The 27,171-nt window shown below is 39.8% G+C and overlaps 4 protein-coding genes across 5 annotated transcripts; all 4 read left to right on the top strand.

Annotated features, from left to right (window-relative positions):
- The first annotated feature begins 909 nt into the window (after positions 1–909).
- LOC113138957 (lymphocyte antigen 6B-like) lies at positions 910–12,149 on the top strand. 2 transcript variants are annotated; one of them, XM_026321854.1, is made up of 3 exons: positions 910–1,006; positions 11,688–11,795; positions 11,959–12,149. In XM_026321854.1, the coding sequence occupies exons 1-3, from the start codon at positions 958–960 to the stop codon at positions 12,111–12,113; spliced, it is 312 nt and encodes a 103-aa protein (XP_026177639.1). In that variant the 5' UTR covers positions 910–957; the 3' UTR covers positions 12,114–12,149. The 2 variants fall into 2 exon arrangements, with proteins under 2 accessions (XP_026177639.1, XP_026177638.1); XM_026321853.1 differs by lacking the exons at positions 11,688–11,795; positions 11,959–12,149 and adding exons at positions 2,349–2,456; positions 2,618–2,975 and having other exon boundaries at positions 958–1,006.
- A 1,566-nt stretch (positions 12,150–13,715) lies between these two features.
- LOC113138956 (lymphocyte antigen 6I-like) lies at positions 13,716–14,851 on the top strand. Its single transcript, XM_026321852.1, has 3 exons — positions 13,716–13,920; positions 14,299–14,406; positions 14,568–14,851. The coding sequence occupies exons 1-3, from the start codon at positions 13,872–13,874 to the stop codon at positions 14,762–14,764; spliced, it is 354 nt and encodes a 117-aa protein (XP_026177637.1). The 5' UTR covers positions 13,716–13,871; the 3' UTR covers positions 14,765–14,851.
- Positions 14,852–16,460: 1,609 nt separating this feature from the next.
- Positions 16,461–17,632, top strand: LOC113139186 (lymphocyte antigen 6G-like). The gene is made up of 3 exons (XM_026322220.1): positions 16,461–16,549; positions 16,928–17,035; positions 17,175–17,632. The coding sequence occupies exons 1-3, from the start codon at positions 16,501–16,503 to the stop codon at positions 17,411–17,413; spliced, it is 396 nt and encodes a 131-aa protein (XP_026178005.1). The 5' UTR covers positions 16,461–16,500; the 3' UTR covers positions 17,414–17,632.
- A 7,739-nt stretch (positions 17,633–25,371) lies between these two features.
- Positions 25,372–26,727, top strand: LOC113139085 (lymphocyte antigen 6G-like). The gene is made up of 3 exons (XM_026322049.1): positions 25,372–25,559; positions 25,938–26,045; positions 26,206–26,727. Exons 1-3 carry the CDS (start codon positions 25,511–25,513, stop codon positions 26,358–26,360), a joined length of 312 nt encoding a protein of 103 aa, XP_026177834.1. The 5' UTR covers positions 25,372–25,510; the 3' UTR covers positions 26,361–26,727.
- Positions 26,728–27,171: the final 444 nt, after the last annotated feature.

The following is a 27,171-nucleotide window of genomic DNA, read 5'->3' as shown; positions in this document are numbered from 1 at the left end:
CTCAAGAAACATTTGATTATGGTCGATGGAGTCTATAACTTCACGTTTAGGACTATGGGGCTGCCAATTACCAATTAGTATCTCAGTGGGTGTGTCCTTGAGTCCCTGGGAAGCCGGTTAGAAACATGACCAGGCAGTTGATGAGCAGTGGGCTTCTGCTTAGCAGGATGTTTCAGTCGGACAGCTACCAGGCTAACGACTAACAGGGCTAGGCTAGCTGGCTTTGGTTTGAGGGTGCATAGTTTCAAGTACAGCGATCTTCGAGGTATATGGTACTTCTCCATTCAACACTTAGTGAAATTTTCAAACCTGAGCCTGGGCTATGGTACTTCAAACGGTGACAGGAAGTGAATTCACTTACCCAGGAAACACATCACTAACAGCAACCGCTGCCTTTAAGTTACGCTTTTATTTTGAAATGAACTCAATTTCTTTTGTTCTCATTATGAGTGATACAGCTGTGTCATTAAACTACTAGATGCTACTATTACAATGAAGTATATTAATTTAACAATTTATTTTGGTTCCATTATAATAAAGAACAGATTTCACAATATTCATCCATCCATCATCTATACCCCCTTATTCCTAACCAGGGTGACAGGGATCTGCTGGAGCCTATCCCAGCTCTCTTTGGGTGAAAGGCAGGGGTACAAAAAAATTGTATGTGTGTTTATTATGTCCTGCAGTGTGGGAATTATATAATGTCTGGTTAGCATCAAAAAACCTGTTAGAGTAGGCCTGGTACAAACACGTACTGGTGTGAGAAATATACATCTCCACCCAAAAAATGTTAATTTGCATGACCTGTCAGGGACAAGGGCTGATGTTATTCAGGCCACCTGGGAAGAGACTTTGAGAGGAAATGGAAAAACTGAAGTTCTTAAAAATGTTGGGCTGAGAGAGAACACTTCACGTTCACCTTTGGTTTCAACACGTCTGTTTTACTCTCCGGTCATGATGCAGCTTTACAGAGCTCTGATCCTGTTTATGGTCCTGGGTACAGGTAAGAACAGCTTAGTGGAGTTAGGCCTTTGTGCTTTATGTGAACAACACAAACAAAAACAGTTTCTGCTTTTATGGGTTTTGCTTCCCAGGGAGGCACAAAATGTCCCAGAAAGTAATTAAAATCTACCAATATAATGTCAGTCTATTCTATTAAACTCAGCAGTGTGCAAGGTCTAATTCATTTCACTTTACTGAATAGATACATACATGTACATTTAAAAGTAATAAAACACCAGTTGTGAGAACTCAGTCTGTAGCTGGTTTCAATTTCCTGTGAATTCAAGTGTCACATCTTCTTAATGTAAAATTTGATGACGTGTGAATTATTGCAAAGTACAGAGATCAGTGTCTTCCCATAGACAACAAACAGTATTTGTGAGCTCACACCACACAGCCTCCGAAAATACAGCCTCTGCTGGAGTCACAGGGTGTCAAAGTACATGTTCTAACAGAGGAGGGTCTCCATGTAGATCTCCAAGTATTTCTATGAGGATACTTGTTGAACGATGTTATCTTTGTTAACAATGGGGTCATGGTCAGACACTTTCTTTGGGTTGAAGACCATTTCTTTTGTTTTCAAAGCATTCAGCTAATAATAACTTCTGTCACGCCACTTTATAATAGAGTCAGTTTCACCATAGAATGTGGACGGCTTCATGTCATGGGGTCTTCTGCAAATTTAATAATGTGGTTGTTTTTGGTGTGTTGTCTTCTGTGTACAGGGCAAAAAGCAGTGATGATGACACACAACCGTGTGGCCCTCCTGTGTTTCAGTATTTTATGTCAGAAAGTGACCCATTAATTCTTACTTGTTGCGCCCTGTTATTTAAAAAGGAATAAAACCATTTTATTAAATTAGCACTGACAGCCTTTTCTTTTAACTTCTCTAAAAGCAGATGTGTTTGCACCGTATTAAAAGCAGAACTAAGATCAACAAATAAAAGTCGAGCATAAGCTTTAGTGTTTTCAAGATGTTTGGAGATAAGGTGCGTAATGCTGAGAGCAGCATCCTCGGTGCTGTTTGTAGGCAAACTGACAGGTGTCTAATTGTGTATTGATTTCTTTTTCCAGCAGTGAGACCACAAATCTCACAAAGCACTAATTCATGACATTAGAAGTCAAAGCCACAGGACTGAAATCATTGTTGACTGTGGCACATGGTCTTTTAGGCCCAGGTATTATGTTTGACTTCGTCCACATCGGCTGGTACAGTGTGGGTGTCAAGAGACTTCTGATATAGGGGGCCCCCTGCTGGTGCACATTATGCAAAATACCTGTGACTTGACTTAGACTTTGTGTGTAATATGTCCTGAGCAGCTGTGGTCTGTGTCTCTCTATAGCATGTGGGTTAAGATGCTACACATGCGTAGCTGCTGGATCCACATCCTGCACAACCATCATTACTTGTCCAGACACCATCAACCGTTGCTTCTCTATGAAGCTGGACGGTAAGTTCTTGTTTCATGAAGTTTCAATAACCTGTAATTTCAGCCACACATCAAAATCAACCATCAAAAGGTGGAAACAAGATGTTTCTGCACTGAGTTTCAGTAGCTACTGTAAACATTATGTTTTGTTCACTGAGAGTTTTCCCATCTTTTTTTTGCAGGTGTTAACTTGGTCGCCAAGGGTTGTCAATCCAGCCTGACATGTTCACCTGACATGAATTGCTGTGAAGGCGACTTGTGTAACAGTGACATACCTACTGGCTCCAGTGCCATATCTACTGGTTCCAGTGCCATACCTACTGGCTCCAGTGTCTTCCTCCTGCTGGTGTCCTCAGCCATCACCTCACTCTTTCTCTGAGGCCCTGCAGCAGCTACAGCTAGAAAATATTTAGTTATAGCTCTGTTGTACTTGTTTCTGAGACAATATGAACAAAACTTTTCATTGTTAATCCTTCTCCAGTTTTAAAAAGTTAAAAATTAATGTCTCGTGTACTATGAAATGAAAGCAGAAAATAAATCAATCATGTTCAAACAGTTCACACAGACTGTCGAGTCTCAGAATCTTGTCTTTTGTTTCTGTGGCTTTTGGTCTGCCAGACCTCTTCCTGTGTCAATTTTCCAAATATGTTGTCCTACATACAAACACACAGATGCACGCCTTCTCACCCCTACAGGTGGTGTGTGTGTGTGTGATTGTGTGTGTTTGTGTGTGTGTGTCTTCCTCAATCTCGGGTCCTCTACCAGAGGCCTGGGAGTTTGAGGGTTCTTCACAGTATCTTAGCTGTTCCTAGCACTGAGAGCTCTGATGTTGTTCCTGGGATCTGTTGGAGCCCCATTCTCCCAGTTGGGGGGTCACAGCCCTGAGGGTGTCGATTACCACGGGGACCACTGTTGCCTTCACCTTCCACATCTTTTCTAGCTCTTCTGTCAGCCCCTGGTATTTCTCAAGCTTCTCGTGTTCCTTCTTTCTGATGTTGCTATCACTTGGGATTGCTGCATCTACCACTATGGCCTTGTTCTGTTTTTTATAAGCGGCTGGACAGCTCAGTGGTTAAGGCCACTGACTTGGTGCAGAAAGATCAACTGGTTAAATAAAACACACAGCAGAAAATAACACTGATCACTGCTTCAATTAAATGCTAAGTGAATTACACCAGGAACCTAAAAGATTGTTCTGTCTGGGCAGGTGCTCATGTTTCTTTAAGTCTGTTCTGCTTAGCAACTGGTTTCTCCTAAATTTGCTGTTGGCTTTTTGTCCTAAAATAACCCAACCTGCTAATTCTGAATTAAGGGGAAGCTAATGGGACCTGGGCTCCCCTAAAAAAGTCATGAGCTGCTTTAAGATCATCTCCTGAGACGTTCAGGGACAGCTCTAAAAAACTGTCCATCTTTGTGGATAAGGTTATATTTGATTTTCTGGACATTAAGGTTCCTGAAATTAAAAAATAATATAAATCTGACAATGTTGTGTGTTTATTGTGTGTCCTGCAGTGTGGGAATTACAGAATGTTTGGTTTGTATCAAAAAACATATCAAAAATACGTACTGGTATCAGGAGCCTACATCTCCACCCACTGAGCTCCCCTACCCTAACCCCCCCCCCCCCCCTCTCTTCCTCTCCTCCCACCTCATGTATATTCCACCATTGAATGTTACTAACCTTGTGCTCTCTCTCTCCCCTAGTTTGTGCTCTCTCTCTCCCTCTCTCTCTGTTCTCTCTGTACCTTCGCCAAGGGTTGTCAATCCAGCCTGACATGTTTACCTGACATGAATTGCTGTGAAGGCGACTTGTGTAACAGTGCCATACCTACTGGTTCCAGTGCCATATCTACTGGTTCCAGTGCCATACCTACTGGCTCCAGTGTCTTCCTCCTGCTGGTGTCCTCAGCCATCACCTCACTCTTTCTCTGAGGCCCTGCAGCAGCTACAGCTAGAAAATATTTAGATACGGTATACCTCTGTACTTTGCAACATTGTCTTCTTATCTTTAGATATTATGGGATGCTTAAAATGGGGTGAATGCTAATTGAACATTAAATTGTATGTATGTTTTTCTCTCCATTCCCCAAAAACCAAAGTTTTTTCTCTATTGCTTTTATAGCAGTCAGCCCTGAGCTCACATTTCCTTTGCCCTCCTCATCTTCATCCTCCTCCTCCTCCTCCTCAGTCTGTTGAAGTCTGCTTTCATCACTGTGTTTATCTGGAGGCATAAGGCTGCTTCCCTTATCAAAGCTAAGAGGTCTAAAATAAATTAATCTAAACCGCTTTAAACACATTTTCTTCTGCTTCAATTCAATTCTATTTCATTTGTATAGCACCAAATCACAATACAATCATCTCAAAGCACTTTGGGATGGAGAGTCCTCAGGCAGTCTATGCCTATAGCAGCATGACTAATGGATGGTTCAGGGTTACCTGCAGCCAGCCCTAACTATACACTTTGTCAAAGAGGAAGGTTTTAAGTCTAGCCTTAAAAGTACAGAGTGTGTCTGCCTCCTGAACCCAGACTGGGAGCTGGTTCCACAGGAGAGGAGCTTGATAGCTAAAGGCTCTGCCTCCCATTCTACTTTTGGAAACTCTGGGAACCACAAGTAGACCTGCACTCTGAGAGCGAAGTGCTCTATTGGGATAATGTGGTACTATGAGGTCTTTAAGCATGAGCTTGATCATGAAGGGATTTGTATGTGAGAAGAAGGATTTTAAATTCTACTCTGGATTTTACAGGGAGCCAATGAAGAGAAACTAATATAGGAGAAATATGATCTCTCCTGCTAGTTCCTGTCAGGACTCTGGCTGCAGTGTTCTGGATTAACTGGAGGCTTTTTATGGAGATACTGTGACATCCAGATAGTAATGAGTTACAGTAATCTAGCCTTGAGGTAACAAATGCATGGGCTAGTTTTTCTGCAGCATTTTGAGACAGGATGTTTGTATGTTGGCACAAGTGAAAATAGGCCCTTATGTCCTTTAGACACACTTGAAGTCTGGCTAACTAATTTGTTTCATCAGGTTTCGTAGATAGACACAATGGTAATTAATAATTAATGATTCCTTATAACATTGGCTAAGGGAAGCATGTACACACGTGGACAAAATTGTTGGTAGCTTCCATTAAAGAAAGAAAAAAAACCACAATGGTCACTAAAATAACTTGAAACTGACAAAATCGTTTTTAAAAATGACTGAAGCTTAAATAATAAAAATCAGACAAGTAACTCTCAAAGTGACTTCTGCACCTGTCAACAGGTATTTTGGCCCACTCCCCGTTAGCAAACGGCTCCAGCTGTCTCAGGTTCGAAGGGTGTCTGCATGTTTCAGCTCTTTCCACAGATGTTCATCAGGATTTAGATCAGGCCACTTCAGAATAATCCATTGTTTTGTTCTTAACCATTCTTGGATGTTTTTCGTTGTGTGTTTTGGATCATTACATCTTGGTCTTTACAGATAAAGTTGGTCTAGCATGTTTTTCCAGGTTAGATAAAATTCCTCTAAATTTTTGAAAAGCTACTTCCTTTCCAGCCTTCGTGATGCTGCTTTAAGGTACAAATATGTGAAATATGTGTACCATGGACCTAATCTCCTCTGATTCACTAACTTCTTTTTCAGAGGACCCACAGTATCAAGAGTGAGGCTACAGCACTGTCAACAATATGATCAACTTGGTAAGGAGTAGGATTGAGGCAGCTGCCCTCCACAGCGTTGGCACATGGCATAGATGTAAATACAGATGGAATCATTTTCTTAAATTTAACAACATTAATTTTCTTTCAAACGCTGCATGATCCATTATTTTAAAAAGTTATTAAAGAATGGTCTGACAAAAGAGGATTTCGGGGGAAAACTATTAAATGTTGAATTTCGATGCCATAGGTCAGAACAAGATCAAGGGTGTGATTGAAACAGTGGGTGGGTTTATTAACATTTTGAGTGAAACCAGTTGAATCTAATATTGAATTAAATGCAATGCTGAGGCTGTTATTTTCAACATCTACATGAATGTTAAAATCTCCCACTATAATGACTTAATCTGAACTAAGCACTAAATCAGACAGGAAGTCTGGAAATTCAGTTAAAAAGGGTCAGGTGGACAGTACACAAGGACAAGTAGAACTGGTTTTTGTGTTTTCCAGTTTAGATGCGAGAGGCTCACGCCGAGGCTCTCAGATGATTTAGAACTAAAATGGTGAGAACTTAATAAGATTAAGGGGAAGATTGCAGCTACTCCTCCACCTCAGACCTGTGCTGCCAAGAACATGACAATTTTTATGACTGAGGGGGGTTGATTCATTCAGACTGACAGAGTAAGTCAATTTGGTGATCGAATCAAATCATTTACTAACTGAGATTTAGACGCATGAGACCTAATATTTAATAATCCACATCTGACTGTTCTGTTTTTCTGTAAGAGGAGTAGTAGACCAAGTCTCTGCACTCAGGTCTCCACTCTGGATTGTCAAACTTTAGGTTCAATTCAATTCAATTCAATTTTATTTGTATAGCGCCAAATCACAATACAAATCATCTCAAGGCACTTTACAAAAACTAAAACTAAAAACCCAACAATTCCCTTATGAGCAAGCACTTGGCGACAGTGGAGAGGAAAAAACTCCCTTTAACGGAAGAAAAAAACCTCCAGCAGAACCGGGCTCAGTTTGGGCGGCCATCTGCCTCGACCGGTTGGGGTGAGTGGATAGAGCAGAGAGAAAGAACAGCAACAATAAACAACAAATAGACACTGCAAGTTGGTGGGGCCAGTAACTGCACATCAGCGATAAACAGCTCCAGGACCAGGGACACCTGCAGAAGGTACAGAGAGAGAGAGAGAGAGAGAGAGGGAGGGAGAGAGCACAAACTAGGGGAGAGAGAGAGCACAAGGTTAGTAACATTCAATGGTGGAATATACATGAGGTCGGAGAGAAGGGGGAGGGGGGGGGCGGGTAGGGTAGGGGAGCTCAGTGCACCAATGGTCCTTGGGCAGTCTAGGCCTATAGCAGCATAACTAACTAAGGGATGGTTCAGGGTTGCCTGAAGCCAGCCCTAACTATATGCTTTGTCAAAGAGGAAGGTTTTAAGTCTAGCCTTAAAAGTACAGAGAGTGTCTGCCTCCTGAACCCAGGCTGAGAGCTGGTTCCACAGGAGAGGAGCTTGATAGCTAAAGGCTCTGCCTCCCATTCTGCTGTTGAGAACTCTGGGAACCACAAGTAGGCCTGCACTCTGAGAGCGAAGTGGTCTATTGGGATAATATGGTACTATGAGGTCTTTAAGGTATGAAGGAGCTTGATTATGAAGGGATTTGTATGTGAGAAGAAGGATTTTAAATTCTATTCTATATTTTACAGGGAGCCAATGAAGAGAAGCCAATATAGGAGAAATATGATCTCTCCTGCTAGTTCCTGTCAGGACTCTGGCTGCGGCATTCTGGATTAATTGGAGGCTTTTTATTAAGATATTAGGACATCCAGATAGTAATGAGTTACAGTAATCTAGCCTTGAGGAAACAAACGCATGGACTAGTTTTTCTGCATCATTTTGAGACAGGATGTTCCTAATTTTGGAAATGTTGCGCAGGTGAAAGAATGCAGTTCTAGAAATTTGTTTTATGTGTGAGTTAAAGGACATGTCCTGGTCAAAAATAACTCCAAGGTTTTTTACAGTAGTGCTGGAGGCCAGGGCTATGCCATCTAGAGTAGCTATAATTTTAGAAAAGTTATTTCTGAGATTTTTAGGCCCAAATATAATGACTTCTGTTTTCTCCGAGTTTAAAAGTAAAAAGTTACTGGTCATCCAAGCCTTTATGTCAGTTAGACAGGCTTGAAGTCTGGTTAACTGGTTTGTGTTAACAGGTTTAATAGATTGATATAACTGAGTGTCATCCGCATAGCAGTGGTAATTAATAGAGTGCTTCCTAATGATATATCCTAAAGGAAGCATGTACAGGGTGAACAGAATCGGTCCTAGCACAGAACCTTGTGGAACTCCATAACTAACTTTTGTTCATGTGGAAGGTTCATCATGGACATGAACAAACTGGAATCTGTCCGATAAATAGGATTGGAACCACTTTAACGCTGTTCCTCTGATACCAATCACATGCTCCAGTCTCTGTAATAAGATGTTGTGGTCAATGGTGTCGAATGCTGCACTAAGGTCTAGGAGGACAAGTATCGAAACAAGTCCATTATCTGAGGCTAAGAGAAGATCGTTGGTAACTTTCAACAGTGCTGTTTCTGTACTATGATGTGCTCTAAATCCTGATTGGAAATCTTCAAATAGTTCATTCCTGTGTAAGTGGTCTGATAGCTGCTTAGCAACAGCTTTTTCTAGGATTTTAGAAATAAATGGCAGGTTGGATATTGGTCTATAATTAGCCAAGACACCTGGATCAAGACTAGGCTTTTTGAGTAAAGGTTTGATTACTGCAGTCTTAAAGGCCTGTGGTACGTAGCCTGATACTAGAGATAAATTTACCAAGTCCAATAAAGATGAGTTCATTAATGGCAGGGTGTCTTTAAGCAGTCTAGTCGGGATGGGGTCCAAGAGACACGTTGATGATTTCGATGAAGCAACTACTGATGTAAATTCAGAGAGATCTATAGGAGAGAAGCAGTCTAAACATAACTGAGGTCCTACAGATGATTCAAGAGCTACTGTAGTAAAAGATTCATTTATTGCAGGTATAGGAAGCATCTGCTGAATTTTATCTCTAATAGTTGTGATTTTATTTGTAAAGAAACTCATAAATTCATCACTGCTGAGAGCTAAGGGAACACTGGGCTCAACGGAGCTGTGACTTTTTGTCAGCCTGGCTACAGTGCTGAAAAGAAACCTGGGATTGTTCTTATTTTCCTCTATTAGTGATGAATAGTATGCAGTTCTGGCTTTACGGAGAGCTTTTTTATATGTTAGTAGACTGTTTTTCCAGGCTAGAAAAATTTCCTCTAAGTTTGTGGAACGCCACTTCCTTTCCAGCCTTCGTGATGCCTGCTTTAAGGTACGAACATGTAAATTATACCATGGGGCTAGTCTTCTCTGAATCACTAACTTCTTTTTCAGAGGGGCTACAGAATCAAGCGTTTCACGCAGTGAGGTTACAGCGCTGTCAACAACATGATCAATTTGGTAGGGAGTAGGATTAAGGCAGCTGCCCTCCATTATGTTTATACTTGGCATAGATGTAAATAAAGATGGAATCATTTTCTTAAATTTATTAACAGCGTTGTCAGATAAACATCTGCTGTAGTGGAATTTTCTTCCAGACGCTGCATGATCCATCATTTTAAATTCGAAAAGTTATTAAAGAATGATCTGACAAAACAGGATTTGGGGGGAAAATTATTAGATGTTCAATTTCGATGCCATAGGTCAGAACAAGATCAAGGGTGTGATTAAAACAGTGGGTGGGTTTATTAACGTTTTGAATGAAACCAATTGAATCTAATATAGAATTAAATGCAATGCTGAGGCTGTTATTTTCAACATCTACATGAATGTTAAAATCTCCCACTATAATGACTTTATCTGATCTAAGCACTAAATCAGACAGGAAGTCAGGGAATTCAGTTAAAAACTCTGAGTAAGGGACAGGTGGACGGTACACAATGACTAGTAGAACTGGTTTTTGTGTTTTCCAGTTTGTATGTGAGAGACTAAGAGTGAGGCTCTCAAATGAGTTATAACTGTTCTGAGGATGAAAGTTTAATAATAAGTTTGACTGGAAGATTGCAGCTACTCCTCCACCTCGACCTGTGCTTCGAGGAACATGATAATTTTTATGACTGAGGGGGGTTGATTCATTCAGACTGACATATTCATCCTGCTGTAACCAGGTTTCAGTAAGATAAAGTAGGTCAATTTGGTGATCAGTTATCAAATCATTTACTAACAGAGATTTAGAAGAAAGGGACCTAATATTTAATAATCCACATTTGACAGTTCTGTTTTTCTGTTCAATAAGAGGAGTGGTCTTAATTTTTATTAAGTTTTTATGAATAACTCCTCTTCTGTTAACTTCTGATTTGTTTGATTTATATGTTCGAGGGGCAGACACAGTCTCTATGTGGTTTGAAGGAACCAGGCTAATACCTTGGCTAACTATAACTTGGCTAATAAACTCGGCCAAATGGATGCCGTCCCTCACTATCAAACCAGGTTTTTCCCTGAAAGTGGCTCAGTTGTCACATCTTCTTAATGTAAAATTTGATGACGTGTGAATTATTGCAAAGTACAGAGATCAGTGTCTTCCCATAGAACACAAACAGTATTTGTGAGCTCACACCACACAGCCTCCGAAAATACAGCCTCTGCTGGAGTCACAGGGTGTCAAAGTACATGTTCTAACAGAGGAGGGTCTCCATGTAGATCTCCAAGTATTTCTATGAGGATACATGTTGAACGCTGTTATCTTTGTTAACAATGGGGTCATGGTCAGACACTTTCTTTGGGTTGAAGACCATTTCTTTTGTTTTCAAAGCATTCAGCTAATAATAACTTCTGTCACGCCACTTTATAATAGAGTCAGTTTCACCATAGAATGTGGACGGCTTCATGTCATGGGGTCTTCTGCAAATTTAATAATGTGGTTGTTTTTGGTGTGTTGTCTTCTGTGTACAGGGCAAAAAGCAGTGATGATTAGGACACACAACCGTGTTGCCCTCCTGTGTTTCAGTATTTTATGTCAGAAAGTGACCCATTAATTCTTACTTGTTGCGCCCTGTTATTTAAAAAGGAATAAAACCATTTTATTAAATTAGCACTGACAGCCTTTTCTTTTAACTTCTCTAAAAGCAGATGTGTTTGCACCGTATTAAAAGCAGAACTAAGATCAACAAATAAAAGTCGAGCATAAGCTTTAGTGTTTTCAAGATGTTTGGAGATAAGGTGCGTAATGCTGAGAGCAGCATCCTCGGTGCTGTTTGTAGGCAAACTGACAGGTGTCTAATTGTGTATTGATTTCTTTTTCCAGCAGTGAGACCACAAATCTCACAAAGCACTAATTCATGACATTAGAAGTCAAAGCCACAGGACTGAAATCATTGTTGACTGTGGCACATGGTCTTTTAGGCCCAGGTATTATGTTTGACTTCGTCCACATCGGCTGGTACAGTGTGGGTGTCAAGAGACTTCTGATATAGGGGGCCCCCTGCTGGTGCACATTATGCAAAATACCTGTGACTTGACTTAGACTTTGTGTGTAATATGTCCTGAGCAGCTGTGGTCTGTGTCTCTCTATAGCATGTGGGTTAAGATGCTACACATGCACAGCTGCTGGGTCCACATCCTGCACAGCCATCAGTACTTGTCCAGACATCTTCAACCGTTGCTTCTCTATGAAGCTGGAAGGTAAGTTCTTGTTTCATGAAGTTTCAATAACCTGTAATTTCAGCCACACATCAAAATAAACCATCAAAAGGTGGAAACAAGATGTTTCTGCACTGAGTTTCAGTAGCTACTATAAACATTATGTTTTGTTCACTGAGAGTTTTCCCATCTTTTTTTTTTGCAGGTGTTAACTTGGTCGCCAAGGGTTGTCAATCCAGCCTGACATGTTCACCTGGCATGAATTGCTGTGAAGGGGACTTGTGTAACAGTGCCATACCTACTGGCTCCAGTGTCTTCCTCCTGCTGGTGTCCTCAGCCATCACCTCACTCTTTCTCTGAGGGCCTGCAGCAGCTACAGCTAGAAAATATTTGGTCAAACCTCAGCTGTACTTTAGGCTGTTAATCCTCCTAATTTGAATTAAACTGAACCATATCTATACCTTTCTCACGTCTCCACAGTCTGAAATTCTGGTTACATTTTCTTATCATCCTTAGCTTCCAGTTTTAAAAAGATAAGAATGAATATGTTGTGTACTATGAAATTAAAACAAATAAAACAAAGAATTGGTCATAAAAAAGAAATCATGGAACCATTTTGTTTAAGAAAATTTAAAATTTTGAAGTAGCCACCTTTTAGATTACAATAAATAACACTTTATTTATTTAAATTCAGGTGCGACAGCATCAAGCAAATAATCACAGTACAATAATAATAATAATAATACAAAAAGAAAAACAGAGCATAATAACATAAAAATATGTACAAATACATGAGAATAAACTTTGAGGTGAGTCAGTAAGATGCAGCCAAACATGAACACACAGATTAACAATGTTCAGTAACAGCCATGGAGTCTGATGGTCAGCAGGGATGTTGATTTTGATGTATTGATTCTGCAGATCTAACAGCCAATCATGCCTGTGGCATTATCTCTACAACAAAAGTCGAACATTGTTCAAACAGTTCACACTGTTGGTGTTGGCTGTTGAATCTCAGAATCTTGTCTTCTGCTTGTGTGGCTTTTGGTCTGCCAAACCTCTTCCTGTGTCAATTTTCAGTGGTGTAGGAAACTATAGTCACTGACAACGTGGTTTTCTTTGCAATTTCTCTAAAGTGAAAGACCTAAATTTTAAATCTTTTAATGATGGTCTGTCTGTCGTACTTTGTTAATTTTCTCGCCATTATGAGAGAAATAAATTACACACAGACACCTGTCCATATATACATACATATACTGTATATATATATATATATATATATATTGTAATGGAAAAATGGGTTTCAATGATTGATTATTCTTACTGAATATGATTTTTATTGTTTCTTACTGTATTGTTGGTTTTTCAGGTTTCACAGGTTTTCATTTACAGGTTGATTCATAGAGTTCACCAAGGCTCATGATGTGTTTTTCATAATCATAAAAAAAAGAAACAATAAAAATCTTATTCAGTAAGAATAATCAATCATTGAAACTCATATAATAAATATAACTTGTTCCTTGTCTGGAGAAAAACACGTCCTGGTCTCTTCTGATGTCTGTGACAGCACCTCTGCTCCTCACTTTTGAAGGACACAGAGCAGGAAAGCAGGGCTTGTTGGCTTTCTGTCCTAAAATAACCCAACCTGCTAATTCTGAATTAAGGGGAAGCTAATGGGACCTGGGCTCCCCTAAAAAAGTCATGAGCTGCTTTATGATCATCCCCTGAGACGTTCAGGGACAGCTCTAAAAAACTGTCCATTTTTGTGGATAAGGATATATTTGATTTTCTGGACATTAAGGTTCCTGAAATTAAAAAAATAATATAAATCTGACAATGTTGTGTGTTTATTGTGTGTCCTGCAGTGTGGGAATTACACAATGTTTGGTTTGTATCAAAAAACATATCAAAAATACGTACTGGTATCAGGAGCCTACATCTCCACCCAAAAAATGTTAATTTGCACGACCTGTCAGGGACAAGGGCTGACGTTATTCAGGCCACCTGGGAGGAGACTTTGAGAGGAAGAAGATCTTAAAAGAAGCCTGAGAAGTTGGGCTGAGAGAGAACACTTCACATTCACCTTTGGTTTCAACACGTCTGTTTTTCTCTCCGGTCATGATGCAGCTTTACAGAGCTCTGATCCTGTTTATGGTCCTGGGTACAGGTAAGAACAGCTTAGTGGAGTTAGGCCTTTGTGCTTTATGTGAACAACATAAACAAAAACAGTTTCTGCTTTTATGGGTTTTGCTTCCCAGGGAGGCACAAAATGTCCCAGAAAGTAATTAAAATCTAACAATATAATGTCAGTCTATTCTATTAAACTCAGCAGTGTGCAAGGTCTAATTCATTTCACTTTACTGAATAGATACATACATGTACATTTAAAAGTAATAAAACACCAGTTGTGAGAACTCAGTCTGTAGCTGGTTTCAATTTCCTGTGAATTCAAGTTTCACATTTTCTTATTTGACTTAAACTTTGTGTTAAAACAAACTTTGTGTGTAACATGTCCTGAGCAGCTGTGGTCTGTGTCTCTCTATAGCATGTGGGATAAGATGCTACACATGCGGAGATGCTGGATCCACATCCTGCACAACCATCATTACTTGTCCAGACACCATCAACCGTTGCTTCTCTATGAAGCTGGACGGTAAGTTCTTGTTTCATGAAGTTTCAATAACCTGTAATTTCAGCCACACATCAAAATCAACCATCAAAAGGTGGAAACAAGATGTTTCTGCACTGAGTTTCAGTAGCTACTATAAACATTATGTTTTGTTCACTGAGAGTTTTCCCATCTTTTTTTTGCAGGTGTTAACTTGGTCGCCAAGGGTTGTCAATCCAGCCTGACATGTTCACCTGACATGAATTGCTGTGAAGGCGACTTGTGTAACAGTGACATACCTACTGGCTCCAGTGCCATATCTACTGGTTCCAGTGCCATACCTACTGGCTCCAGTGTCTTCCTCCTGCTGGTGTCCTCAGCCATCACCTCACTCTTTCTCTGAGGCCCTGCAGCAGCTACAGCTAGAAAATATTTAGTTATAGCTCTGTTGTACTTGTTTCTGAGACAATATGAACAAAACTTTTCATTGTTAATCGTTCTCCAGTTTTAAAAAGTTAAAAATTAATGTCTCGTGTACTATGAAATGAAAGCAGAAAATAAATCAATCATGTTCAAACAGTTCACACAGACTGTCGAGTCTCAGAATCTTGTCTTCTGTTTCTGTGGCTTTTGGTCTGCCAGACCTCTTCCTGTGTCAATTTTCCAAATATGTTGTCCTACATACAAACACACAGATGCACGCCTTCTCACCCCTACAGGTGGTGTGTGTGTGTGTGTGATTGTGTGTGTTTGTGTGTGTGTGTCTTCCTCAATCTCGGGTCCTCTACCAGAGGCCTGGGAGTTTGAGGGTTCTTCACAGTATCTTAGCTGTTCCTAGCACTGAGAGCTCTGATGTTGTTCCTGGGATCTGTTGGAGCCCCATTCTCCCAGTTGGGGGGTCACAGCCCTGAGGGTGTCGATTACCACGGGGACCACTGTTGCCTTCACCTTCCACATCTTTTCTAGCTCTTCTGTCAGCCCCTGGTATTTCTCAAGCTTCTCGTGTTCCTTCTTTCTGATGTTGCTGTCACTTGGGATTGCTGCATCTACCACTATGGCCTTGTTCTGTTTTTTATAAGCGGCTGGACAGCTCAGTGGTTAAGGCCACTGACTTGGTGCAGAAAGATCAACTGGTTAAATAAAACACACAGAAGAAAATAACATTGATCACTGCTTCAATTAAATGCTAAGTGAATTACACCAGGAACGTAAAAGATTGTTCTGTCTGGGCAGGTGCTCATGTTTCTTTAAGTCTGTTCTGCTTAGCAACTGGTTTCTCCTAAATTTGCTGTTGGCTTTGTGTCCTAAAATAACCCAACCTGCTAATTCTGAATTAAGGGGAAGCTAATGGGACCTGGGCTCCCCTAAAAAAGTCATGAGCTGCTTTAAGATCATCTCCTGAGACGTTCAGGGACAGCTCTAAAAAATTGTCCATCTTTGTGGATAAGGTTATATTTGATTTTCTGCACATTAAGGTTCCTGAAATTAAAAAATAATATAAATCTGACAATGTTGTGTGTTTATTGTGTGTCCTGCAGTGTGGGAATTACATAATGTTTGGTTTGTATCAAAAAACATATCAAAAATACGTACTGGTATCAGGAGCCTACATCTCCACCCACTGAGCTCCCCCCCCTAACCCCCCCCCCCCCTTCCCCTCCCCTCTCTTCCTCTCCTCCCACCTCATGTATATTCCACCATTGAATGTTACTAACCTTGTGCTCTCTCTCTCCCCTAGTTTGTGCTCTCTCTCTCCCTCTCTCTCTGTTCTCTCTGTACCTTCTGCAGGTGTCCCTGGTCCTGGAGCTGTATATCGCTGATGTGCAGTTACTGGTCCCACCAACCTGCAGTGTCTATTTGTTGTTCTTTTCTCTCTGCTCTATCCACTCATCCCAACCGGTCGAGGCAGATGGCCGCCCAAACTGAGCCCGGTTCTGCTGGAGGTTTTTTCTTCCATTAAAGGGAGTTTTTCCTCTCCACTGTCGCCAAGTGCTGCTCATAAGGGAATTGTTGGGTTTTTAGTTTTAGTTTTTGTAAAGTGCCTTGAGATGATTTGTATTGTGATTTGGCACTATACAAATAAAAGAGAACACTTCACATTCACCTTTGGTTTCAACACGTCTGTTTTACTCTCCGGTCATGATGCAGCTTTACAGAGCTCTGATCCTGTTTATGGTCCTGGGTACAGGTAAGAACAGCTTAGTGGAGTTAGGCCTTTGTGCTTTATGTGAACAACATAAACAAAAACAGTTTCTGCTTTTATGGGTTTTGCTTCCCAGGGAGGCACAAAATGTCCCAGAAAGTAATTAAAATCTAACAATATAATGTCAGTCTATTCTATTAAACTCAGCAGTGTGCAAGGTCTAATTCATTTCACTTTACTGAATAGATACATACATGTACATTTAAAAGTAATAAAACACCAGTTGTGAGAACTCAGTCTGTAGCTGGTTTCAATTTCCTGTGAATTCAAGTGTCACATTTTCTTATTTGACTTAAACTTTGTGTGAAAACAAACTTTGTGTGTAACATGTCCTGAGCAGCTGTGGTCTGTGTCTCTCTATAGCATGTGGGTTAAGATGCTACACATGTGTAGCTGCTGGGTCCACATCCTGCACAACCATCAGTACTTGTCCAGACATCTTCAACCGTTGCTTCTCTATGAAGCTGGACGGTAAGTTCGTGTTTCATGAAGTTTCAATAACCTGTAATTTCAGCCACACATCAAAATAATCCATCAAAAGGTGGAAACAAGATGTTTCTGCACTGAGTTTCAGTAGCTACTATAAACATTATGTTTTGTTCACTAAGAGTTTTTCCATCTTTTTTGGCTGGTGGTAACTTGGTCACCAAGGGTTGCCAATCCAGCCTGACATGTTCACCTGACATGAATTGCTGTGAAGGGGACTTGTGTAACAGTGACATACCTACTGGCTCCAGTGCCATATCTACTGGTTCCAGTGCCATACCTACTGGTTCCAGTGCCATACCTACTGGCTCCAGTGTCTTCCTCCTGCTGGTGTCCTCAGCCATCACCTCACTCTTTCTCTGAGGCCCTGCAGCAGCTACAGCTAGAAAATATTTAGATACGGTATACCTCTGTACTTTGCAACATTGTCTTCTTATCTTTAGATATTATGGGATGCTTAAAATGGGGTGAATGCTAATTGAACATTAAATTGTATGTATGTTTTTCTCTCCATTCCCCAAAAACCAAAGTTTTTTCTCTATTGCTTTTATAGCAGTCAGCCCTGAGCTCACATTTCCTTTGCCCTCCTCATCTTCATCCTCCTCCTCCTCCTCCTCAGTCTGTTGAAGTCTGCTTTCATCACTGTGTTTATCTGGAGGCATAAGGCTGCTTCCCTTATCAAAGCTAAGAGGTCTAAAATAAATTAATCTAAACCGCTTTAAACACATTTTCTTCTGCTTCAATTCAATTCTATTTCATTTGTATAGCACCAAATCACAATACAATCATCTCAAAGCACTTTGGGATGGAGAGTCCTCAGGCAGTCTATGCCTATAGCAGCATGACTAATGGATGGTTCAGGGTTACCTGCAGCCAGCCCTAACTATACACTTTGTCAAAGAGGAAGGTTTTAAGTCTAGCCTTAAAAGTACAGAGTGTGTCTGCCTCCTGAACCCAGACTGGGAGCTGGTTCCACAGGAGAGGAGCTTGATAGCTAAAGGCTCTGCCTCCCATTCTACTTTTGGAAACTCTGGGAACCACAAGTAGACCTGCACTCTGAGAGCGAAGTGCTCTATTGGGATAATGTGGTACTATGAGGTCTTTAAGCATGAGCTTGATCATGAAGGGATTTGTATGTGAGAAGAAGGATTTTAAATTCTACTCTGGATTTTACAGGGAGCCAATGAAGAGAAACTAATAAAGGAGAAATATGATCTCTCCTGCTAGTTCCTGTCAGGACTCTGGCTGCAGTGTTCTGGATTAACTGGAGGCTTTTTATGGAGATACTGTGACATCCAGATAGTAATGAGTTACAGTAATCTAGCCTTGAGGTAACAAATGCATGGGCTAGTTTTTCTGCAGCATTTTGAGACAGGATGTTTGTATGTTGGCACAAGTGAAAATAGGCCCTTATGTCCTTTAGACACACTTGAAGTCTGGCTAACTAATTTGTTTCATCAGGTTTCGTAGATAGACACAATGGTAATTAATAATTAATGATTCCTTATAACATTGGCTAAGGGAAGCATGTACACACGTGGACAAAATTGTTGGTAGCTTCCATTAAAGAAATTAAAAAAAACACAATGGTCACTAAAATAACTTGAAACTGACAAAATCATTTTTAAAAATGACTGAAGCTTAAATAATGAAAATCAGACAAGTAACTCTCAAAGTGACTTCTGCACCTGTCAACAGGTATTTTGGCCCGCTCCCCGTTAGCAAACGGCTCCAGCTGTCTCAGGTTCGAAGGGTGTCTGCATGTTTCAGCTCTTTCCACAGATGTTCATCAGGATTTAGATCAGGCCACTTCAGAATAATCCATTGTTTTGTTCTTAACCATTCTTGGATGTTTTTCGCTGTGTGTTTTGGATCATTACATCTTGGTCTTTACAGATAAAGTTGGTCTAGCATGTTTTTCCAGGTTAGATAAAATTCCTCTAAATTTTTGAAAAGCTACTTCCTTTCCAGCCTTCGTGATGCTGCTTTAAGGTACAAATATGTGAAATATGTGTACCATGGACCTAATCTCCTCTGATTCACTAACTTCTTTTTCAGAGGACCCACAGTATCAAGAGTGAGGCTACAGCACTGTCAACAATATGATCAACTTGGTAAGGAGTAGGATTGAGGCAGCTGCCCTCCACAGCGTTGGCACATGGCATAGATGTAAATACAGATGGAATCATTTTCTTAAATTTAACAACATTAATTTTCTTTCAAACGCTACATGATCCATTATTTTAAAAAGTTATTAAAGAATGGTCTGACAAAAGAGGATTTCGGGGGAAAATTATTAAATGTTGAATTTCGATGCCATAGGTCAGAACAAGATCAAGGGTGTGATTGAAACAGTGGGTGGGTTTATTAACATTTTGAGTGAAACCAGTTGAATCTAATATTGAATTAAATGCAATCCTGAGGCTGTTATTTTCAACATCTACATGAATGTTAAAATCTCCCACTATAATGACTTAATCTGAACTAAGCACTAAATCAGACAGGAAGTCTGGAAATTCAGTTAAAAAGGGTCAGGTGGACAGTACACAAGGACAAGTAGAACTGGTTTTTGTGTTTTCCAGTTTAGATGCGAGAGGCTCACGCCGAGGCTCTCAGATGATTTAGAACTAAAATGGTGAGAACTTAATAAGATTAAGGGGAAGATTGCAGCTACTCCTCCACCTCAGACCTGTGCTGCCAAGAACATGATAATTTTTATGACTGAGGGGGGTTGATTCATTCAGACTGACAGAGTAAGTCAATTTGGTGATCGAATCAAATCATTTACTAACTGAGATTTAGACGCATGAGACCTAATATTTAATAATCCACATCTGACTGTTCTGTTTTTCTGTAAGAGGAGTAGTAGACCAAGTCTCTGCACTCAGGTCCCCACTCTGGATTGTCAAACTTTAGGTTGGCTAATAAACTCGGCCAAATGGATGCCGTCCCTCACTATCAAACCAGGTTTTTCCCTGAAAGTGGCTCAGTTGTCTATGAATTTGCGGGACACCACCTAGACAGCGATCAACGGACAGGCTAGGGAGACGTCCAGAGAAAATTACAGAGTCCAGCATTGTGTTTGGCAAAGTTATACATCGATGCAACATTAATTTTAGTGACCTATGATTCGCATAATCAGGTGTCATTGCTGCCAATGTGAATAACCATCTTACCATATTTCCAATTAGCCTTAGCCAGCAGCTTCAAGTCCTCTGGCCTCAAGAAACATTTGATTATGGTCGATGGAGTCTATAACTTCACGTTTAGGACTATGTGGCTGCCAATTACCAATTAGTATCTCAGTGGGTGTGTCCTTGAGTCCCTGGGAAGCCGGTTAGAAACATGACCAGGCAGTTGATGAGCAGTGGGCTTCTGCTTAGCAGGATGTTTCAGTCGGACAGCTACCAGGCTAACGACTAACAGGGCTAGGCTAGCTGGCTTTGGTTTGAGGGTGCATAGTTTCAAGTACAGCGATCTTCGAGGTATATGGTACTTCTCCATTCAACACTTAGTGAAATTTTCAAACCTGAGCCTGGGCTATGGTACTTCAAACAGTGACAGGAAGTGAATTCACTTACCCAGGAAACACATCACTAACAGCAACCGCTGCCTTTAAGTTACGCTTTTATTTTGAAATGAACTCAATTTCTTCTGTTCTCATTATGAGTGATACAGCTGTGTCATTAAACTACTAGATGCTACTATTACAATGAAGTATATTAATTTAACAATTTATTTTGGTTCCATTATAATAAAGAACAGATTTCACAATATTCATCCATCCATCATCTATACCCCCTTATTCCTAACCAGGGTGACAGGGATCTGCTGGAGCCTATCCCAGCTCTCTTTGGGTGAAAGGCAGGGGTACAAAAAAATTGTATGTGTGTTTATTATGTCCTGCAGTGTGGGAATTATATAATGTTTGGTTAGTATCAAAAAACCTGTTAGAATAGGCCTGGTACAAACACGTACTGGTGTGAGAAATATACATCTCCACCAAAAAATGTTAATTTGCATGACCTGTCAGGGACAAGGGCTAATGTTATTCAGGCCACCTGGGAAGAGACTTTGAGAGGAAATGGAAAAACTGAAGTTCTTAAAAATGTTGGGCTGAGAGAGAACACTTCACGTTCACCTTTGGTTTCAACACGTCTGTTTTTCTCTCCGGTCATGATGCAGCTTTACAGAGCTCTGATCCTGTTTATGGTCCTGGGTACAGGTAAGAACAGCTTAGTGGAGTTAGGCCTTTGTGCTTTATCTGAACAACACAAACAAAAACAGTTTCTGCTTTTATGGGTTTTGCTTCCCAGGGAGGCACAAAATGTCCCAGAAAGTAATTAAAATCTAACAATATAATGTCAGTCTATTCTATTAAACTCAGCAGTGTGCAAGGTCTAATTCATTTCACTTTACTGAATAGATACATACATGTACATTTAAAAGTAATAAAACACCAGTTGTGAGAACTCAGTCTGTAGCTGGTTTCAATTTCCTGTGAATTCAAGTGTCACATCTTCTTATTTGACTTAAACTTTGTGTGAAAACAAACTTTGTGTGTAACATGTCCTGAGCAGCTGTGGTCTGTGTCTCTCTATAGCATGTGGGTTAAGATGCTACACATGCGGAGATGCTGGATCCACATCCTGCACAACCATTTTATTAATTTCTCCTCCGTTTTTTTGGGGCTGTGTTAAATGTTCTTGGATAAGGGTTACTGTGGGTGGTGCAAATTTGTAAATACATAGGTGGCGCTTCCGGGTGCGTGATGACGTTTACACATGACGCATGCACGCATGTGCTCGTGCGGGCTAGCCATTGCTGCCTGCCATTAGGCTGCAGGCTCAAGTCTGTAGCAGATTTTTTTTTTTTAGCCTGAGGTGAAAAATATGGAAAATAGGAAAACTTGCTGATCTTTCATTCAGGTATGTGGTGTCTTTGCCCTAAACATTAGTATTATAGAGAGCGAGTAGCTGTCGTTTGTATTGAATCTGTTTTATTATTATATTTGAAAAAAAGCTTAAATCCATCAGGTACCACATCAACAGGACTGGTCCACAGCAAGTCAGCAGTGCAACCGTTCGCTAAAGGGACATTTTTCTATTGATTCATCAGCGATATTATCAAGTTGGATACTTGGTCTGATACTGAAAAATATGTTTCAGCAGGAAACGAGGATGGACCGGGTGCGTTAGTAAACAAGCTGAGAGAGAGAGAGAGAGAAGTCATAGTGTTTTTTAGGTGTTTTTTTAGTGTTTTTTTTTATAAGTGAAGGATGTGTTTTTATGGTAACTACTCCTAAAGTCAGACTTCTGTAATAACTGTTACATTTGTGCTGTATGGTGTATTTTTCGTACTAGAGCATGCGGTCAAAATAGGTGGATGTCGAACCGGTATTTAAAAATGGCGCGGTAGCGGAAGTGTTGCACCAGAGCCAGGTCCCTGCGGTGGAGCCGTCCGGACAGCAGAGGGCGCCAACGTGATAATCAGCAGTGACCAGCAGAGGAGAGGCAATATCATACTGAAGGTAGGAGGGAGAGTGTATTATTATAGGGTATTTCATTATTATTGAAACACATTGTACATTAAATATAATATTTTTAAATACACTGTATGTGAATGTATTTAACATAATGTATTCAATCTACTGATAGTATTTGAAATATTGTTTTACCACACTGCTTATATATGAAATAATTTTTATAGTTATTTGAAATATTGTCTGTCATTATGAATGTATATGAAATATTGACATCATGAATGTATATGAAATATTGTTATGCCCCACTGATTAACATCATGAAATGTTTTTTGATCTGGTAAATGTATTTTTCATTTGAAATAATGATTATTTTCTTTCACTGTGAATAATAAAACACACTATGAAACAAATACATTGAATATCTTTTTATTATTCATATTTTAAGCATCTCATAATTGCACATTGGACACAGGTAAAGTGATGTTGCACAGGTACAGGTATGATTCTGTCGAGGGTAAGGTCAGAGCTATATCTGTCAATAAAATTTTTGTAAGAAATTCTTTTCTGCATGTGCCACAGAAAAAATACACAGTGTTGTCCGCATGTTATCGAGAGAGGAGAGTGCACCTGGGTGTTGGAATAAAGCACCCTGTTGGCATTTTTAAGGAGAAAGTTGGATATATAAGGCTGAAAACTATCTGGCGCATTACCGTAGTTGTCAAAAAACCAGGCTTGGCGATCGACTGTGAAATATATGGCCAACCGGTGCTCACCAGGTAGGTAAGATGGGTCAGTATTAACAATCGAAGCAGCAGGTCGTCATGAAACTTTGAGCTTGGCCAGCTGATCACACGGCACCACCCACACAAAATCAACTTTCTTACTAATTATCCTTCTGATGGTACAAGTCAATTCAATGGTGTTCATGGCCTGCTGTGTTGTACTGTGACTCAGTAACAGTCCTCCAATACTTGTCTGCTGTTTGATATCTCGATGACTGAATCAAATACAGCATAGCAGATCATGTTAACGGTGCGCTGGAGAGGCGTTTGGAACCGCACCTCCAGCCTCACATTCCCAGACAGATGTGTTTGGCATCCAAATGTTCAAAATTAAATGGATTTCTGGCATAACTCCCTGTGTACGCTTCATTGTCAACAAACGCTACTATAATAAATTTAGGCACCTGCCCTATGTAGAGATTCTCCTGGTTTCACACTCTGGTTCCACAGCACATGTTACATTGTTGTGCTGGAGCACCCTGCTGTGGGCTAGTTGGAGGGTGGGTGAGATTGAAACCTTCACAAAAAGGGTTGCTGACAGGATTTTCACAGTGTGTTGTGTTTTAGGTGCTGCCATTAAACAGAATTCATCTTTTGCTCGTTTACATTTCATAGAGATATCTATACCATTAAGCAACAATTTCTCCTGAAAGAACAGATCAGCGTGTATAGGTGCAATTAATGCATGTCTAGATAGAGTCACACTGTGGCAGGCAGGCAGTCCAAACCTTATTTACTGAACAAGTAACGCCACCCAACACTGACTACAACCAATTACAATTAACACCTCTTAGAAGGAGGAGAAATTATTTTAAATTATTTTATTGGTTTATGATAGCATATGACAGGGAACACCCACTTTGACCCCCCCTGCTTCTAATCCACGAAAAATAAACCATCTATATAGTACTGCTGTGGCACCTGAACTTCCCTGCCAGGGGACAAAGAAAGTGTTTATTGTGATCTAAAAGCCAGTCATGTTTGTGGTGCTGTCTTTACATTAAAAATCAAATAATGTTCAGAAAGTTCTGTTGATTGTCAGAATCTTATTTTCTACTTTTGGGGCTTGTGGCTTTTGGTCTGCCAGACCTCTTCCTGTGCCAATTTTCCAAAAGCCTTTCAGTGGTGCAGGAAACTATAGTCACTGACAACGTGGTTTGTAATTTCTCTAAAGTGAAAGACCTAAACTTTAAGTCTTTTAATGATGGTCTGTCTGTCGTACTTTGATAATTTTCTCGCCATTATGAGAAGAATAAATTACAGACACAGACACCTGTCCAGATATACATACATATACTGTATAAATATGTATATATATATATATATATATATATATATATATATATATATATATATATATTGTAATGGAAAAATGGGTTTCAATTATTGATTATTCTTACTGAATATGATTTTTATTGTTTCTTACTGTATTGTTGGTTTTTCAGGTTTCACAGGTTTTCATTTACAGGTTGATTCATAGAGTTCACCAAGGCTCATGATGTGTTTTTCATAATCATAAAAAAAGAAACAATAAAAATCTTATTCAGTAAGAATAATCAATCATTCAAACTCATATAATAAATATAACTTGTTCCTTGTCTGGAGAAAAACACGTCCTGGTCTCTTCTGATGTCTGTGACAGCACCTCTGCTCCTCACTTTTGAAGGACACAGAGCAGGAAAGCAGGGCTTGTTGGCTTTCTGTCCTAAAATAACCCAACCTACTAATTCTGAATTAAGGGGAAGCTAATGGGACCTGGGCTCCCCTAAAAAAGTCATGAGCTGCTTTATGATCATCCCCTGAGACGTTCAGGGACAGCTCTAAAAAACTGTCCATTTTTGTGGATAAGGATATATTTGATTTTCTGGACATTAAGGTTCCTGAAATTAAAAAAATAATATAAATCTGACAATGTTGTGTGTTTATTGTGTGTCCTGCAATGTGGAAATTACATAATGTTTGGTTTGTATCAAAAAACATATCAAAAATACGTACTGGTATCAGGAGCCTACATCTCCACCCAAAAAATGTTAATTTGCACGACCTGTCAGGGACAAGGGCTGACGTTATTCAGGCCACCTGGGAGGAGACTTTGAGAGGAAGAAGATCTTAAAAGAAGCCTGAGAAGTTGGGCTGAGAGAGAACACTTCACATTCACCTTTGGTTTCAACACGTCTGTTTTACTCTCCGGTCATGATGCAGCTTTACAGAGCTCTGATCCTGTTTATGGTCCTGGGTACAGGTAAGAACAGCTTAGTGGAGTTAGGCCTTTGTGCTTTATGTGAACAACATAAACAAAAACAGTTTCTGCTTTTATGGGTTTTGCTTCCCAGGGAGGCACAAAATGTCCCAGAAAGTAATTAAAATCTAACAATATAATGTCAGTCTATTCTATTAAACTCAGCAGTGTGCAAGGTCTAATTCATTTCACTTTACTGAATAGATACATACATGTACATTTAAAAGTAATAAAACACCAGTTGTGAGAACTCAGTCTGTAGCTGGTTTCAATTTCCTGTGAATTCAAGTGTCACATTTTCTTATTTGACTTAAACTTTGTGTGAAAACAAACTTTGTGTGTAACATGTCCTGAGCAGCTGTGGTCTGTGTCTCTCTATAGCATGTGGGTTAAAATGCTACACATGCGGAGGTGTTGACCCCGCATCCTGCACAAACATCAGTACTTGTCCAGACACCTTAAACCGTTGCTTCTCTAAGAAGCCGGAAGGTAAGTTCTTGTTTCATGAAGTTTCAATAACCTGTAATTTCAGCCACACATCAAAATAAACCATCAAAAGGTGGAAACAAGATGTTTCTGCACTGAGTTTCAGTAGCTACTATAAACATTATGTTTTGTTCACTGAGAGTTTTTCCATCTTTTTTTGCAGGTGGTAACTTGGTCACCAAGGGTTGCCAATCCAGCCTGACATGTTCACCTGGTATGAATTGCTGTGAAGGGGACTTGTGTAACAGTGCCATACCTACTGGCTCCAGTGTCTTCCTCCTGCTGGTGTCCTCAGCCATCACCTCACTCTTTCTCTGAGGGCCTGCAGCAGCTACAGCTAGAAAATATTTAGTTATAGCTCTGCTGTACTTTCAATATGAGCAAAACTTTTCATTGTTAATCCTTCTCCAGTTTTAAAAAATTAAAAAAATAATCTCTCATGTAATCTGAAATGAAAGCATAAAACAAAAAAGAGCCACATATTTTTATGTTATGCTCTGTTTTTCTTTCCAAGCTTTATTTTGCTTTTTGTATCATTATTATTATTATTATTATTAGATTGTGATTATTTCCTTGATGCTGTGGCACCTGAATTTAAATATATTAAGTGTCATTTATTGTGATCTAAAAGCCAATCATGCTTGTGGTGCTGTCTTTACATTAAAAATCAAATAATGTTCAGAAAGTTCTGTTGATTGTCAGAATCTTGTTTTCTACTTTTGTGGCTTGTGGCTTTTGGTCTGCCAGACCTCTTCCTGTGTCAATTTTCCAAAAGCCTTTCAGTGGTGTAGGAAACTATAGTCACTGACAACGTGGTTTGTAATTTCTCTAAAGTGAAAGACCTAAACTTTAAGTCTTTTAATGATGGTCTGTCTGTCGTACTTTGTTAATTTGTTAATTACCCTTTTCTCTCCATCATGAGAGCAATATGCTACACACACACACACACACACACGTATCTCTAGCTATCTATTTATCTATCTTTATATATGATGTGAACTTTGTAAAATGTAATATAAAATTATTGATGTTATATTTCATCACTAATTTATCTATGAGTTTTTTAAAAAGTATGTACAATTAATTGAAAAATAATAATATAGGAAATATTTTCTGCTCTGCTCACAGT

The sequence above is a fragment of the Mastacembelus armatus genome, chromosome 9 (assembly GCF_900324485.2).
Source record: "Mastacembelus armatus chromosome 9, fMasArm1.2, whole genome shotgun sequence".
NCBI lineage: Eukaryota > Metazoa > Chordata > Actinopteri > Synbranchiformes > Mastacembelidae > Mastacembelus > Mastacembelus armatus.
This window is presented reverse-complemented; position numbering and strand designations above follow the sequence as displayed.